Source organism: Abramis brama, assembly GCF_963993115.1.
Source record: "Abramis brama genome assembly, chromosome: 21".
NCBI lineage: Eukaryota > Metazoa > Chordata > Actinopteri > Cypriniformes > Leuciscidae > Abramis > Abramis brama.
The window spans coordinates 8994012-9009652 of NC_139983.1; the positions used below are offsets into that span (position 1 = coordinate 8994012).

Here is a 15641-nt window from a genome sequence, read left to right on the forward strand (position 1 = left end):
TTTCAGTTATATCTGTCAGGTAGTAACTTTTTATTCATGGTATTCCAGAAAAAAAAATCTTGGGTGCTTCTCAATACTCAAATTGATACATCCTTGTTTCCTCGCTCCTCCGTCCTCCAGCCTGTGACTCGGAAACCAATCAAACTCAGCCATCTTGAAAGACATTTCAATTCTCTAATTGCGCCGTGAGGAGTCGAGTGTCACAATTAGATCCAAGGAAGACGGAGATTATTGAAAGGTAACAAGTTTAATAAATAATTCGGAAACATAGCCAGCAGGCGAGACAGCGTGCAATGCACAAACAATACCAGACACTAGACAGAACACAGGCAATAACTTAAATACACAGTGGCGATTAACAAAACGATTAGCAGCTGTGATGAATGGGATTAGTGTCCATGGTGACTGATCGGTGGGTGGCGGGGAACACAGACAAGGAAACACGTGTGAGGAATAAAAACAAACTAAAAGTCCATGAACTGAAAATAATGGTGACAGCGAGGAGCGAGGAAACTTCCTGTGGATTCATGAGTGAGGATAGACAGGGGTACACATCCTAAGGGGATGGAGCTAAGATGCAATGAAAGGAAGCGAGGAAAGGAAATGAGGATGCACCCCTTGTTTACTGCACTCTTTGATTTTGGTAGTATTAAATTGTTAAATATGAGATTTTTGTTTATCTTTTGTTACAGGAAGGAGTTTGGAAAATATAATGTAATTCTGTCTGATATCAGGAAACCCCCAAATCATGTTTACCAAAGCGGTGAGTGTCAATATATTCACTTGTTGTGGGAAGCATCAGTTCTTCTCCATTTTTGAGTTGTATTTTAAATTTGAACACACTTTATTTTAGAAATATTTATAGATTAATATATACATATGTATATATATAAAAAAATATATATATATAAAAAAAAAAATATATCTATATATATATATCTATATATATATATATATATCTATATATATATATCTATATATATATCTATATATATATATATATATATATATCTATATATATATATATATATATATATATATCTATATCTATATATATATATATATATATATATATATATCTATATATATATATATATATATATATATATATATATATATAATATTTTAAATTACAATGAGTTTAGGCTTTTAATTGTAAATTTTGACTTCAGGTCCCTTTATATATTCCGACATTTTGGACTACAAAAACTTAAATGAGATTGTTGTAAACAACCGCATCACTTGGTTGATACACTACAGCGCCCTTCTGAGTGCAGTCGGAGAGGCCAATGTGTCCCTCGCTCGTGACGTCAACATCACTGGTTAGTCACCGAGGGGTTTGACATCTGTTTTATTTGTATCATTTTCACCTTCAATCACTTTTCAGTGGTATGATACATAGAGGTTTCTTTTCTAACTTCCTCATCTTTAGGGTTGCACAACGTTCTTGACATTGCCGGAGAACATGGGCTCCGTCTTTTCGTCCCCAGCACTATTGGAGCCTTTGGCCCCTCCTCCCCTCGAAACCCCACCCCTGATCTGTGCATCCAACGACCACGAACCATTTACGGAGTGTCCAAGGTTCACGCTGAGCTAATGGGAGAGGTCAGTACAGATTTGAGAACACCTGCAAATCCTAAACATTTTTGGGGATTTTAATTTTAGCATGATATTAAAAGAGAATGAGAAAAGAAAGAGTACAAGCCTATGCCTGGGTCTTAATGCATATGAATTGAATGCATATTTTGCTTTGGTTATTATTCACACTGCATGATTCAATTCACATTTCTTTATTGTATTTTTCAGTATTACCATCACAGGTTAGGTCTTGACTTCCGCTGTCTCAGATACCCAGGAATCATTTCTGCAGACTCTCAACCTGGTGGAGGAACTACAGGTGAGCGTATCTCCTTTGGAACAGTGTTGTTGTTGTAAACTAACAATTTTAAATAAAGCTGACATAAAATAGAAAATATTAGATGGAAAACTTAAACTTAAAAAAAGTGGTGAAAATCAAGGGTGTAGAGTTACATTCACGCTATTTTAAGGCATGAAGAAAAGAAAGGGGGAAAAAACGCTTAAATGTGTCATTTTGGTGATCAAAGATAAGTTTATAGGGATAAAATGATTGACCACAGGGGGACTTTAAGAAAATTAGAAATGTTGCCTTGGCAACTAACTGAAATAAAGTAATTACTAGTAAAGTATTAAAATGATTAAAAGTGAAATAAAATTAAATTAAAGATCAGTAGAAATAGCCCCACTCCGGATCCAGAGCCAAGCCAGCTGCCTTCCACACCGTGCACAGAGCCTTTGCCAGAGCCCACTGCAGACAAAGAGCCAGAGCTTGCAGCGATGCCAGTGCCAGAGACGATGCCAGTGCCAGAGACGATGCCTGAGCCAATCATCGCCCTGGAGCCTGAGCCCGACACAGGCCCTGCCCAGCTCCAAGTCTCCTGAGTCTCCATTGGTCCCATCTAGCTCAAAGTTTCCTGCGTCTCCAATGGTCCCACCTAGCCTCCCTCTCCCGCCTCCTCTACGAAAGACAGCCAGTCCCGCGGCCCCGTCTGCACTGGCTCCCTTAAGTCCCTCGGCTCCCCCACTGTCGACTTCATTCTGCTGCGTGGATCTGCCTTGGGTCATCCTGTCTCCAACTCCACCTTGGCAAGGGTATCTCCTGGCTCCGCCTCCCAGCTTGCCGAGCTCGTCACTCCACCTCGGCTCGTCGACCAGTTGGCTCCACCTTGGCACCTCCCTCCCTCGGCTCTACCTGGGGCCATCGTCCTTATGGCTCCACCGGGCTCCTTTGTCCCTCCGGCTTCGCCATGGACATTCATCACTCTGCCTGTGCCACAGACTTCCAGGCCTTCAGCTGCACTTCGTCCCTCCACCCCTTCAGCTCTGTCAGGCTCTGCCTTTCCTCTGGCTCCAACTTGGTCCTCAGTCCCACCAGCTCTGCCTGGCTCCGCTTCAGAATCCAGCTTAGTTCCCGTAGTTACTGATTAACTGTTGTTCATTTAGTTTCCTCATTATCTCTGTATATTTAAGTTCTCCGTTTCCTCATTGTTCATTGTTCCCAATCATCTTTAGTTTATGTGGTTGTGTTATATGCTTTATTCTTGGTAATCTCCTGCGTGTTTGGTTTTAGATTTATAATGAGAGACTTTTCTGTTTATGCTCCTACATAATGCACTTCATTACAGCCACACACTGACTGCATCCGAAAACGTAGGCTGCTGACTTGTTGCCTCCCTGCCCTATCAGGCAATTACTTGCAGGCAGCGTTTGTGCACGAAGGTACCTCACGAAACTGATTTCGGACAGACTTCTGAGGCAGCGTAATGGTTGCTGTAATCAAAATAGAGCAAGCTTTGGTGAAAACTAAGAGAATATTTAATGGCTGCAATAGTAATTTCTCGCTAGAATTTACATCATAGGTGGAAAATGTTGATCAAAAATGTACATTTACACACAAACTGACGACCAGCCGCAACTTTCAGACACCATCTTTATTTTTTTGCTCAACTCACAGAATGGAAAGCACAGGATTCAAGGGCAATGAAGGATAGATATATGCTGCCTTCCAAAATCAATCAGATGAAGGTCACTCAGGAGACAGGAAGTGAAATTAACATTGCATTCGGACGTGCCTTTTTGCCTTCCGACCTTGCAATGCGTCCTCGGGCAGTATTTCTCAATTTTCGGATGCAGCCACTGTGACACCCTCATAATCTTTAATCAAAACCTTCCCCTCCCTCTTGCAGCGTCTCTCTGATGACAAAATCAAGTCCTGCCCTACATTTTCTTGTTGGAGAAGCCGTTTCACTCGGATACACATCACAATAGAAACTTTGGTTTCATGCTGACTTATAATATACATGGTATAACAGTATATGATTAATAACACTGGTCTGGAAGACTAATGCGTCTATGTAAACCCTACACCTCCATTTATTCCGTCTCTTCTCTCAGACTATGCTGTCCAGATCTTCCACGATGCTGTGAAAACGGGCAAATTTGTGTGCAATCTGAGGCCTGACACAAGACTCCCCATGATGTTCATTGAGGATTGTCTGAGAGCCACACTGGAGGTTCTGGAAGCTCCCGCTGAGGTACTCGGCATGCGCACATACAACATCAGCGCCATGAGCTTCACTCCAGAGGAACTGGTACGAGAAATCAGGAGGCACCTGCCAGACCTGCAGGTCACATATAAGATTGACCCAGTTCGACAGGCCATTGGTAAGGGTCTGACACATCAGTCGAAATCCAATTTAAAATCCTCTTAAATATTAATTGCGGTTGCATTTTTTTAAAAGTTTTGAATATTACCTTTCATGTAGTTTGCAAAATATAAAAGGTCTAGCATGTTTCAAAGAGCACGACAAATAGAGTTACTGTCTCCTAAATGAAAGAATCGATTCTGAACAGCCTGAAACGAGTTGTCAGTAATTTCAGTCTTACTTCCTGCATGAACCTGCATACATTTGTAACAAATTTGCATAATGCCAGCTTCATTGGCTGCCCACAAACAACGTCTACTTGACTCGCACTCAAACACAAAAGGAGGAAAGGAGGGGTTTAGAGAGACCAAATCCTTGATTAAACCGTTTCAGACACTGGGAAAAGAGGTGATGCTGCGATATATATTATGAGGAAGTTAAAGTGTTTTTTGACTTTGGATGCATGTAAACTTATTGTAGGAGACTTCAAAACAAAATTAGGAACATTTAAAATGGCATAATAGTGGCACTTAAAGCAAGCATTATTATATTTGGTGGACATTAAAAAAACAAGACAATGCAATTTCCAAACCGAACACAGGTCAGTGTGACATCTGTGTTTCTGTTATTTCTTCTAGCTGATAGCTGGCCCGAGATCTTCGATGACACCAGTGCCCGCAGTGACTGGGGCTGGAAGCACGACTATGGTTTGCCAGAGCTGGTTCAGGCGATGCTCAACTTCACTGGATCAGACTCCAGAATGTCTCAAGCAAACTAATCTCCATCTGCCATCATGTGTTTGAAGTTTTTGGGGCCTAATGGAAGGAATGGTTATTGGGCTCTGTAACTCACTGAGATCAAGTTCAAGTTACTTTATTTGTACCCGAAGGTAGATTTTGTTACTGGAGATTACTGAAGGTCAAAATTTCTGCCTTTTTTCACACGTAGCATGTACTTGCACAGTTTTCCTGGTAAAGTAAACCAAAGATTTACATGGTTCAATTATATCCTTAACCTCCCCAATCAGCTTAACAATTAAAAATCTTACTGATCATACATATTTTACATTATTTAAGCTTTAAATTTGTTTTGTGGACTATTTGTTCTGTAGCAAGCAGTGTGAAATAATTAGCTTTGGATGTTTTATCAGTTGTTACGGGCGGACGGACACCACCCCTAACATAAATGGAGAGACGCACACAGAACAGCTCGTGTCCAACATAAGGGGTATGTTTATTTAGTAGGTTGTTCAGAAACAGAGGCAGTAATACTGAGGCGGAACGCTTCAGTTTCCCGGGGTGGACTCCTAACGCTTCAACGACAGCACGGCAGTGCATAGACTCCTGGCTCAGGCTCTGTGTGCCGCCAGGTGTGCTTCCGGAAAGCTTTTGTAGCTTCAGTATACGGCTGCGCTCAGGTGTGGCTCATCTGTAATCCGTAATCTGTAATCTGTAATCTGTAATTTTGTATACTGAAGCTACAAAAGCTTTCCGGAAGCACACCTGGCGGCACACAGAGCCTGAGCCAGGAGTCTATGCACTGCCGTGCTGTCGTTGAAGCGTTAGGAGTCCACCCCGGGAAACTGAAGCGTTCCGCCTCAGTATTACTGCCTCTGTTTCTGAACAACCTACTAAATAAACATACCCCTTATGTTGGACACGAGCTGTTCTGTGTGCGTCTCTCCATTTATGTTAGGGGTGGTGTCCGTCCGCCCGTAACATATTGGAGGCTCGTCCGAGATTAATAATTTTGATTAAGTCGGACTTTAGTGTGAATTGCGGAACTTTTGAAGGCTACAACATTTTGGTGAGTGTTCTGGTGAGCAATTATGATTGTCTGTTCCTTTGTTTAGTTGACGTTTATTTTATTTTGGTGGATATCTCAGGAGGGGGCACGTAGGAGATGCCTCGAGCTGAGTAAGCCACTGAAGATTGCGTAGGTATTTAGGATTTTGTTTTGGTTTTTGTGTATAGTTAGTTAGAGAAGTGGGACAACATTTTTGCCTATCAGAATACCTTTTAGTTTAGTTGTATAGCTTGTGATAATTTGTGGCATATCGCCTATTTAGTGAGCGCTGGGATTCTGATTGTACTAGCGTATTGATTAATTTGTGGGTGGACATTAAAATTTGTGGTCGTTTGTAGCCTATATTGTGCTTTTCGTTTGACCACTTTAGATATTCGCTACCTCGTAGCTTTGTCGCAGTTAAACTGCTTTGGTGAGTGTTTATTTGTAGTTTTTGTAATTTAAATTTTGTGCGCGCTTTAACTGTCTTTACCTTTAAAATTAAACGTTAACAAGCACTTTAAAAATTACGCGTTAAAATGGCAACAGAGGAAGTATTCGTTAAAGAACCCTCTATCGAGTTATTTTTGAAATTTTCGAAAGAGCAGTTACTGAATTTGGCTGCAACTTACGAGGTTGAGCTCACTTCTGCTGAAAAGCGCACCAAAGATACAATCAAGACCGTCTTACAAGCTGCTTTGGTTAGTAAGGGCATTCTGCCTGTAGAGAAACAATCCTCCGTGTCTACAGAAGCGTTACAGCTGCAGATTCGGTTAAGAGAGTTAGGTATCAGAGAGAAGGAAATTGAGTTCGACCGTGAGCGCATGCAAGCACAGGCACGTGAGCATGAACTTGAAAACCGACTCGCGTTGAGAAAGTTAGAAATCGCGGCTCAGAGGGAAGGTGTCGCTCCTTCTGACCCTAATTCATTTGATGTCACTCGCCACATCCGACTTGTGCCCCCTTTTGTGGAAAGAGATGTGGAAAAATATTTTCCCCACTTTGAGCGTGTCGCGACTAATTTAAATTGGCCGAGAACTGCATGGGCATTCCTCCTGCAATGCGTTTTAGTGGGACGGGCGCAGGAGGTTTACTCATCGCTAACAGTGGAGCAGAGCGGTGACTATGATGTTGTGAAAGCGTCAGTGTTGAGGTGCTATCAGCTGATCCCTGAAGCATACCGACAGAAGTTTAGAAACTTAAAAAAAGCTGAGCGTCAAACTTTTGTTGAATTTGGTCGAGATAAAGCAGCTCTGTTTGATCGTTGGTGCTCATCACAGCGGGTTGATAGTCAGGAGAAATTGCGTGAACTAATTCTTTTAGAAGAATTTAAGAACTGCCTGCCAACCGCTGTGGCAACCTATTTAGCTGAGCAGAAGGCCGAGTCTATTTCTGAAGCTGCTATACTTGCTGACGAATATGTCTTAACGCATAACATTGCCAGGGAACGTTTTCGCTTGAGAGTTAACCCCTCTACGACCACTGATGTAGACACGAAAAAGAATGCAGTAAAGCAAGAAGACAGACACTGTTTTTATTGTAAAAAGCCCGGGCATGTTGTGGCGGACTGTTTAATATTAAAAAAAAAACAGTCCACGAAACCAATGGGTCTCGTTAGTTCTTCGAAGAAAATGTCGCCTGTCCTTCGTGCAGCATTAAAATCAGAGAAACCCCAGTCCATGTACGAGCCCTTTCTGACGAATGGGACCGTATCTGTGCCTGGTGAGGAGGCTGTCGCTGTGCGCATCTTGCGTGATACGGGAGCTGCACAGTCTTTACTCCTTCGCGGCTTGTTGCCGTTGTCTGAAAAGACTGCAACTGGTAGTAGTGTCCTTGTTCGAGGAATCGAGATGGGTTTTCTTGATGTGCCGTTACATTGCGTGCGTCTTGATTCAGATTTGGTGTGTGGTGATGTGGTTGTTGGTGTTCAAGACTCTTTACCAATCCCCGGTGTCACGTTTCTCCTTGGCAATGACCTAGCCGGTGGAAACGTATGGAGCCGTGGCGATGTCCCACCGGAGGTTGTGTCTGTGCCGCTCATTCAAGAGTGCCCCGATGAGTGCGCACAAAAATTCCCAGAAGTTTTTCCCACCAGTGTTGTCACTAGGTCGCAGACTCGAAGGATGAGGGATACAGTACCTCCCCTTGACATCGACCTAAGTGACAGTTTCGTTGCTCACCCTGCGGAGTGCGAGAGGTCCCGGGTTCAAATCCCGGACGAGCCCCCAATATGTTACGGGCGGACGGACACCACCCCTAACATAAATGGAGAGACGCACACAGAACAGCTCGTGTCCAACATAAGGGGTATGTTTATTTAGTAGGTTGTTCAGAAACAGAGGCAGTAATACTGAGGCGGAACGCTTCAGTTTCCCGGGGTGGACTCCTAACGCTTCAACGACAGCACGGCAGTGCATAGACTCCTGGCTCAGGCTCTGTGTGCCGCCAGGTGTGCTTCCGGAAAGCTTTTGTAGCTTCAGTATACGGCTGCGCTCAGGTGTGGCTCATCTGTAATTAAGAGCAGGGGAAACTCAAACACATAATTAGAACACAGTGGAGCTGAGGGACGTAACATCAGTGAATATACTGAACAATACATTATTTGTACTCCTAGAATTATTTACACTACCGTTCAGAAGTTCGGGGTCAGTAAGACTTTTTTTATTTTTAAAAGAAATGTATACTTTTATTCAGAAAGGACACATTTGATAAATTGTGACAGTAAAGACTATTTAAAACAAATGCTGTTCTTTTGAACTTTCTAGTCCTCAAAACATTGATAATAATAAAATGTTTCTTGAGCATCAAATCAGCATATAAGAATGATTTTTGAAGGATCATGTGACTGAAGACTAATGCTGAAAATTCAGCTTTGCTTCACAGGTATAAATTACAAATATATCAAAACAGTTATTGTAAATTGTAATAATATTACTGTATTTTTATCCAATAAATGCAGTCTTGGTGAGCATAAGAGACTTCTTTGAAAAACATAAAAATTGTACCAACCCCAAACATTTGAATGGTAGTGTATACTTATGAGATGATGTATGCTTGTGTGAAAGAAATGTCATTTCATAGTATAAAAACAACAATCCTAATTATGGTGCTATTTCTAAAAGGCACTATTAGCCTCTTAGTTTTATTAAAATAACCTCATCATGATACTTATACTGTAGCTGAATTCGTTTTTTTTTTTTTTTTTTTGTTCTTGAACATTTAATTTAATTATACAGACTTGACATTTGTAACTCCAGAATATATTTATGTATCTTTGATGGTTGGTTTTAGTTTTTAATGTTGAGCTGTAAAAGGATTAGTGATTAAATTAATTTAGTAGCATTTGAGAATCACTGTCTTCTTCATTAGTATATGTGATACAGTGTAGTTCATCAAAAAAATATATGTTATTCCAAACCTGTATGACTTTCTTTCATTACAAAAGAAGATATTTTGAAGAACGCTGGTGTCCAAACTGACTTCCCATTGACTTCCATTGTATGGGCAATGTTTAGAAAGTCATACAGAAAGTCATACAGATTTGGAACAACATAAAGGTGATTGACAGAATATTTATTGTGGGGTCAACTTTTACTTTAAGCTGTATAAAACAAATTTGGCTTGATTTTGGTCTTAAATTGCACATAAAAAAATTATTGTAGTGAAAAGTCACTGCCAAACTGTTCATATGCTTAATGAAATGCAGTCAATAAAACCAGAGCTTCCGCTGGTTTTCTATGGCCACTGCTTATTTCAAGGAACTCGTTTAGGTGTGGGCATGAATCTCCTAATTTATCACTCCATTTGGTAAGTGAATTGGGTTGTAAAAATCAACCATATTAGCTGCATTGTGGATATGGCCTCTACAAACAGTACACACAACATATACATAAAGAAGGTATTCATCTATTTTTATTATATTTCATGAATATCTCAAAATATACAACTTTTATAGGACTGTATTTCAAATTCACTTCTTCTTTGATTTTGTAGGAGTTGCCACACTGTGCTTTTCAGGGGAAACTGGTTGATTTGCGAAGTGCCTCAGTTTATTCTGCAGCAGATTCTCGGTGAGACGGGCTTCCTTCATCAGAGACTCCAGTATAATTTCTCCTTGAGACTGCAGACAACTGCGCAGCAGCTCTTCTACCTCCTAAAATGAGAGAATATGAGTCAAAGAAAAGTTTTTTGCGATTAATTCTTTGATCCCATCTTTCATTTTATTCCCAATGAATCCCCCAGTGGTTAAAAAAAAAAAAAAAAAAACTTTAATTTTTTTTTTTTTTTTTTTATGTAATTTTTAATTGTCTATGAACCAAAGACAGTCTCAAAAACACGGTTTGAAATCGCTGGTGTTTCTGACGTCACAAACTACCTTGTAACCAATCATGTCAACGTGTGATCATCCATGAGTGGATCACTGAGCTGGTGTGAGTGAGTGGAGGCAGGACTAACTAGCATATTCATAGAACCGCATATACTAAGGCAAGCTGTAGAGTTATATTCAAGCTATTTTAAGGCATGACGGAAAAAAATGTAAAGGAAAAAACGTTTAAATATGCCATTTTTTTGATCAAAGATTAGTTTTAATTTTAAAATGATTGACTACAGGGGGACTTTAAGCACTGAAGCCTCATCTACAAAACTCTCGAGTAGGTACTTTCATTTTGACTTCTAAAAATGTTCTAGTATGAATGTAATCTGGACGTACTACATTACATGCTTATTCTTCTTCCCTTATATTTTCTTTTTTCGTTCTCCTTTTCGCTCTTTCAATCATGAGCGCCCTCTAGCACAGTTGCACAGAGCACAACAACATTGTTTTCCAGTGAGAGAACAGAGAAAAGTGCTGGGTCTCAGAAGTAAATATCCCATTTATTTTCTTCCCAGAGAAATTGATTTTCCTCGACAGCATATAAACCTTTCAAGGCAGATCTACCACAAGCTCTAGGCTGTTAAGCAATGATATATGCTTCTGTAGAGGCTGCAATCTTAGTCCATGTGTTCATTTTTATAAGAAAAACCAAAGCTGTTGAAAAAGTGGCAAAGGCAGTTGTGCTCAACTGGGTTAAATAACAGAGCGGTGCTCCTTTAATCCATCTTATCTGGTAACTGCTGACAGCCTGCAGCTCCTTAAGATATTAAGCAAGAAGTGGTCTTCAGTACGAGGGTGATAACCATAGGACAATGCGCAACAGAAATAATCCTTTGTTACTTCTGTCAGTATGAATTATTACAGCCTTCACATTTCACATTGTGCAATAAAATGGCAAACTTTGCAAAATAAGTTTTTTAGGTCAGTGCTGGCGGAAGCCCTGCGGATACGCATCAGAGCCTCTCGCCAATAGCTTGGAGATTTACTTTGATGGTTTCTCAAAAGGTAATAGTGTGCCAACAGCTACAGGGCATCTTAGGATCATAATCCTGTTTTATATATCACCACTGAGCAGGAAACAACATTTCAGGTTGCTTCGGAGACACTGTCTAAACAATATGTCGACTTGATATTTATTCCTTTTGATAAACATGTCAATGAAATGTTTATAGAGGCAAGCCATCACCATTACTTTTCAAAGCAATCATACTTATTTTTACCTGGTGGATGAAGGCCGTTAAAAACAAAATCCCCCAGACTTTGGGCATGACCAGTAAGAAACCACCAAGTAATCACCCAGAACATCTTAGCAAATTTGAGTTTGTTGCTGGTTGCTCATCCGGCCTTCAAATGGAAGACTGTTTTGGCCTGCAATGTTGCCATCATCTCTTTGAGTTCCTCGATTTCTGCTTCTTATCGTAAATCATCAGTTTGTGGTGTATAGTATGTCAACCATCACTAAGAGAGTGCAACAATCTGGTTCCAGAAGTAAAAACTTCATTCATTTTCTCTATAGGGAAATTGATTTTAAACAATAACATATAAACCTTTAAAGACAGCCTTACTGTGAGCCACGGGGTTGTTAATTGATAGTACTTGCTACAGCTGAAGCCGTCAGCCCGCATAACTTCAACTTGGTTTTAAAATAATTGTTTAACAGTGGAATTTGTGGTGAAAAACTACATGACCCATGATGCTGTACAGAAAATTCCAGCAGAGAGTCGAAAAAAGCAAAATACACCAAAAGATCTCTTTAGCCCCGCCCACTCCCATGAAGCACTTTGAATAATGTAATCAAATCGCTCTCCCTACACTCTCAAAATACTTAAATATTTAAATATATATGCATATTGTACAATAAACTTAAAATATATTTGTATATATAATCAACATTTTTCATTTTTATGTTTTATATTTCTCCATTTTAAATTAGATTACGAGCCGTAAAATACAATTTTCAAATACTTTTTTGCTTCCAATCAAAGTTTGTAATGTTATGATTCACCTCGTAGCTGATTGGATCGGTTCATGGCTTATAATGCTTTAATGAAGACTTTTTTGAAATCCCTATGGGAGAAATTAATGGAAAAAATACTTCCGGAGCCAATGGTGCTGAAAAAGTGGGCGGACACTTCTGCAGTCTATTACAATTTACTTTCCAAAGAAACATGTAAATTTTTGCCTGGTGGATGATAAACCAGATGGAAAAATCACATAGACTTACACTGAAAGAATTTCAAGATATGAGAATATAACAGACCAAATAAGAAACCAGCTCATAATCATTCAGAACATCAAAGCAAATTTGGGTCTTTATACTGTAAATAACTGATATTTTGTACCTGTTTGCTCATCCGGCCTTCACATGGAAGACCGTTTAAACTGTCCTGCAATGTTGCCGTCATCTGAGCTTCGGCCTTCTCTTTGAGTCCCTTGATTTCTGCTTCTATTTCGGACTGAGCCAAACGCAGGTCTTTCAGAGTCCGCTGCTGTTCCCACTCCACAGCGTCTGAACCCTCACAGAGGGGCTGCGGATGAGGTGGGCTTTCAATCTCAAGCTCGCAGCTGATGTGTTTCAGACTCGTCTCACCGTTGAAAAACGCCTGATAAAGCCTCTGATGAGGAACATATGTTTTCACAATGAAGTCCAGGAGAACAGCATGATGAGCAGCGGAGAGACGAGGCTCTATCTGTGATAAATGATCCTTGATGAGGCAAATGACATCTGATGGCTTCAAACCTAATAGGAGTATTAAAAGCAAAGAATATCTCATTTATTAATTAAAGACTCCAAATGATAATAAACAGATCATCTTAAGAGTAGTTATTCTACAAAGCAACCTCTTTTTTTCTAAGATTAGGACGAAAATGTGTTAAAGATATATCTAGATACTATATCTACTCATCTAACTACATACACTATATTGCCAAAAGTATTGGGACACCCCATCCAAATAATTGAATTCAGGTGTTCCAATCACTTCCATGGCCACAGTTGTATAAATAGGCATGCAGACTGCTTCTACAAACATCTGTGAAAGAATGGGTTGCTCTCAGGAGCTCAGTGAATTCAAGCGTGGTACCGTGATAGGTTCCCACCTGTGTATTAAGTCTGGGGAAGCAATTGGGAACAACAGCAACTTAGTCACGAAGTGTTAGGCCACGTAAAACCACAGAGCGGGGTCAGCGCATGCTGAGGCGCACAGTACGCAGAAGTCGCCAGTCAATAGCTACAGACCTCCAGACTTCGTGTGGCCTTCAGTTTAGCTCAAGAACAGTGCATAGAGAGCTTCATGGAATTAGTTTCCATGGCCGAGCATCTTCATCCAAGCCTCATCACATCACTAAGTGCAATGCAAAGCATCATATGCAGTGGTGTAAAGCACGCCGCCACTGGACTCTAGAGCAGTGGAGACGAGTTCTCTGGAGTGACGAATCACACTTCTCTGTCTGGCAATCCGATGGATGAGTCTGGGTTTGGTGATTGTCAGGAGAAAGGTACTTGCCTGACTACATTGTGACAAGTGTAAAGTTTGGTGGAGGGGGATTATGGTGTGGGGTTGTTTTTCAGGGGTTGGGCTTGGCCCCTTAGTTCCAGTGAAAGGAACTGTTAATGCTTCAGCATACCAAGACATTTTGGACAATTTCATGCTCCCAACTTTGTGGGAACAGTTTGGGGATGTAAGCCCGTCTAAATCGGTCCAATGGCGGTATCTGATACAGGTGAAGGTTACTGCATGTTACTGTCTTTCCTTTCAAGCAACACAACAAGATTAAATTAAATACACTTTCTCATATGTATTACCTCGTTATTTCATCTGACTCCATCATGGTAATTGGCTATATACCTGAGTTGGTCACAGTCACGCTTACAAAATCAAAGATACTTTTGTATAGCCCCCATGGTTTTTGTATTCACTTGAATTTAAAGTAACGTTTACTTCAGGCAGAGGTATGGCCACTACTACCAGTACAGATATAAGTCAACCAACATTACTTCTCTTATATTAGCTTTGGATTGGCTATGCCATGGTTTCCCACGAACACTTATCTAAAGTAACATTAAATTAAAACAGAGGTAAGACACACCCAAATTTAGGTTGGTCAAGCAACATTTTTGCTGTCCTAAACGGAAATTAACTTCTTGTCTTTGCAAACCAAATACACTTGAATTAATTAATTAGAATTGGGAAAACTATTTCAGAGTCAGTCAGAATAAAATCAGATGTTTACAATTTATTGACCAGGTAATAAAACAATAATTCAAAATCCAATTCATAGAATAAAATCATCGGTCAATCATATATAATAACAACAATTGAGAGGGATTGAGGAATTGTAAAATATTTACCTGGCAATGAAAACGTCTCAGGTTACGACTGTAACCTATGTTCCCTGAGAACAGGGAACGAGACACTATGTCAGAATGACGCTATGGGGAACGCCTCAGGCGTGACAGGTGTCTGAAATCAAATATCATCTCACAGCAATCATGCTGACCGGCGACAGCCCGTGAATCATTAGCGTGAATGATTAACGTGCAACCTGCAAGTATAAAAGGGGCGCTTTGCAAACATGACAACATCCTATCGTCTGAAGGGACTGTTGCAGGCAGGCCCCGAGGCATGGCAGGAAGACGTAGTGTCTCGTTCCCTGTTCTCAGGGAACATAGGTTACAGTCGTAACCTGAGACGTTCCCTTTCGAAAGGGAACTCTACACTACGTCAGAATGACGCTATGGGGAACGATATACCAACGCCACCATGCTAAGGGGAGTGCATGCCAAAAGGCAGTGACAACTGTCAGAACCGGCAATTCAAATGAACGCTAGTACCACTCACCCCCAGGTCACACTGAGCTGTCAGTGACAGCACTCCCTACGGTCATAGCCCAAGCTAAATGACACCACAGAAAACCTCCATAAACATAGTTTAGTGAAAGGTCTACCTGGGCCTGCTCAAGGGCCAAGGACCACAACTTCAACTTCTTAGAAGGGGTCCCTTCTAGGGAATGTGGCTAGGGAACCTGAGGAACCCCAGCCAGTCACTATTCAGGGGAACGTGCCACCTGAAACGCCACCAGGCAGGCCTGACCTGGTGTCACTATATAAGACACTACAGTCTGGCCACTTCCTGTCTGTCCGAAGACAGAGCCTCTGGACACTTGCCTTTAGGAAGGCATCCAACCCGAGGGACTGTGAAGCAGGCAGTGAACCACTCGGACCGGATCTCAGAGACGGGATATCCTGGAGAGTATGA

The 15641-nt window shown here is 40.9% G+C and overlaps 2 protein-coding genes across 2 annotated transcripts in view; one reads left to right on the forward strand and one right to left on the reverse strand.

Annotated features, from left to right (window-relative positions):
• Nucleotides 1–9751, forward strand: part of LOC311072175 (L-threonine 3-dehydrogenase, mitochondrial-like) — a 14555-nt gene extending 4804 nt beyond the window's left edge. Inside the window, exons 4-10 of the mRNA XM_084096967.1 lie at nt 693–763; nt 1173–1322; nt 1433–1605; nt 1807–1897; nt 3973–4242; nt 4862–5372; nt 8587–9751. Of these exons, the coding sequence (XP_083953093.1) occupies nt 693–763; nt 1173–1322; nt 1433–1605; nt 1807–1897; nt 3973–4242; nt 4862–5001 (895 nt within the window). The 3' untranslated portion in view covers nt 5002–5372; nt 8587–9751. The remainder of the gene's footprint in view (nt 1–692; nt 764–1172; nt 1323–1432; nt 1606–1806; nt 1898–3972; nt 4243–4861; nt 5373–8586) is intronic.
• A 159-nt stretch (nt 9752–9910) lies between these two features.
• Nucleotides 9911–13358, reverse strand: cUnh8orf74 (chromosome Un C8orf74 homolog). Its single transcript, XM_084096968.1, has 2 exons — nt 12726–13358; nt 9911–10161 (listed from the first exon to the last, which is right to left on the reverse strand). Exons 1-2 carry the CDS (start codon nt 13155–13157, stop codon nt 9979–9981), a joined length of 615 nt encoding a protein of 204 aa, XP_083953094.1. The 5' UTR covers nt 13158–13358; the 3' UTR covers nt 9911–9978.
• Nucleotides 13359–15641: the final 2283 nt, after the last annotated feature.

Excerpts from the sequence above, each read along its gene's own strand:
- cUnh8orf74 (XM_084096968.1), bottom strand. The coding sequence starts at position 13,157 with ATGAGATATTCTTTGCTTTTAATACTCCTATTAGGTTTGAAGCCATCA. Across the intron at positions 10,162-12,725 it reads AAGGCCGGATGAGCAAACAG|GAGGTAGAAGAGCTGCTGCG; the intron begins GTACAAAATATC and ends CTCTCATTTTAG.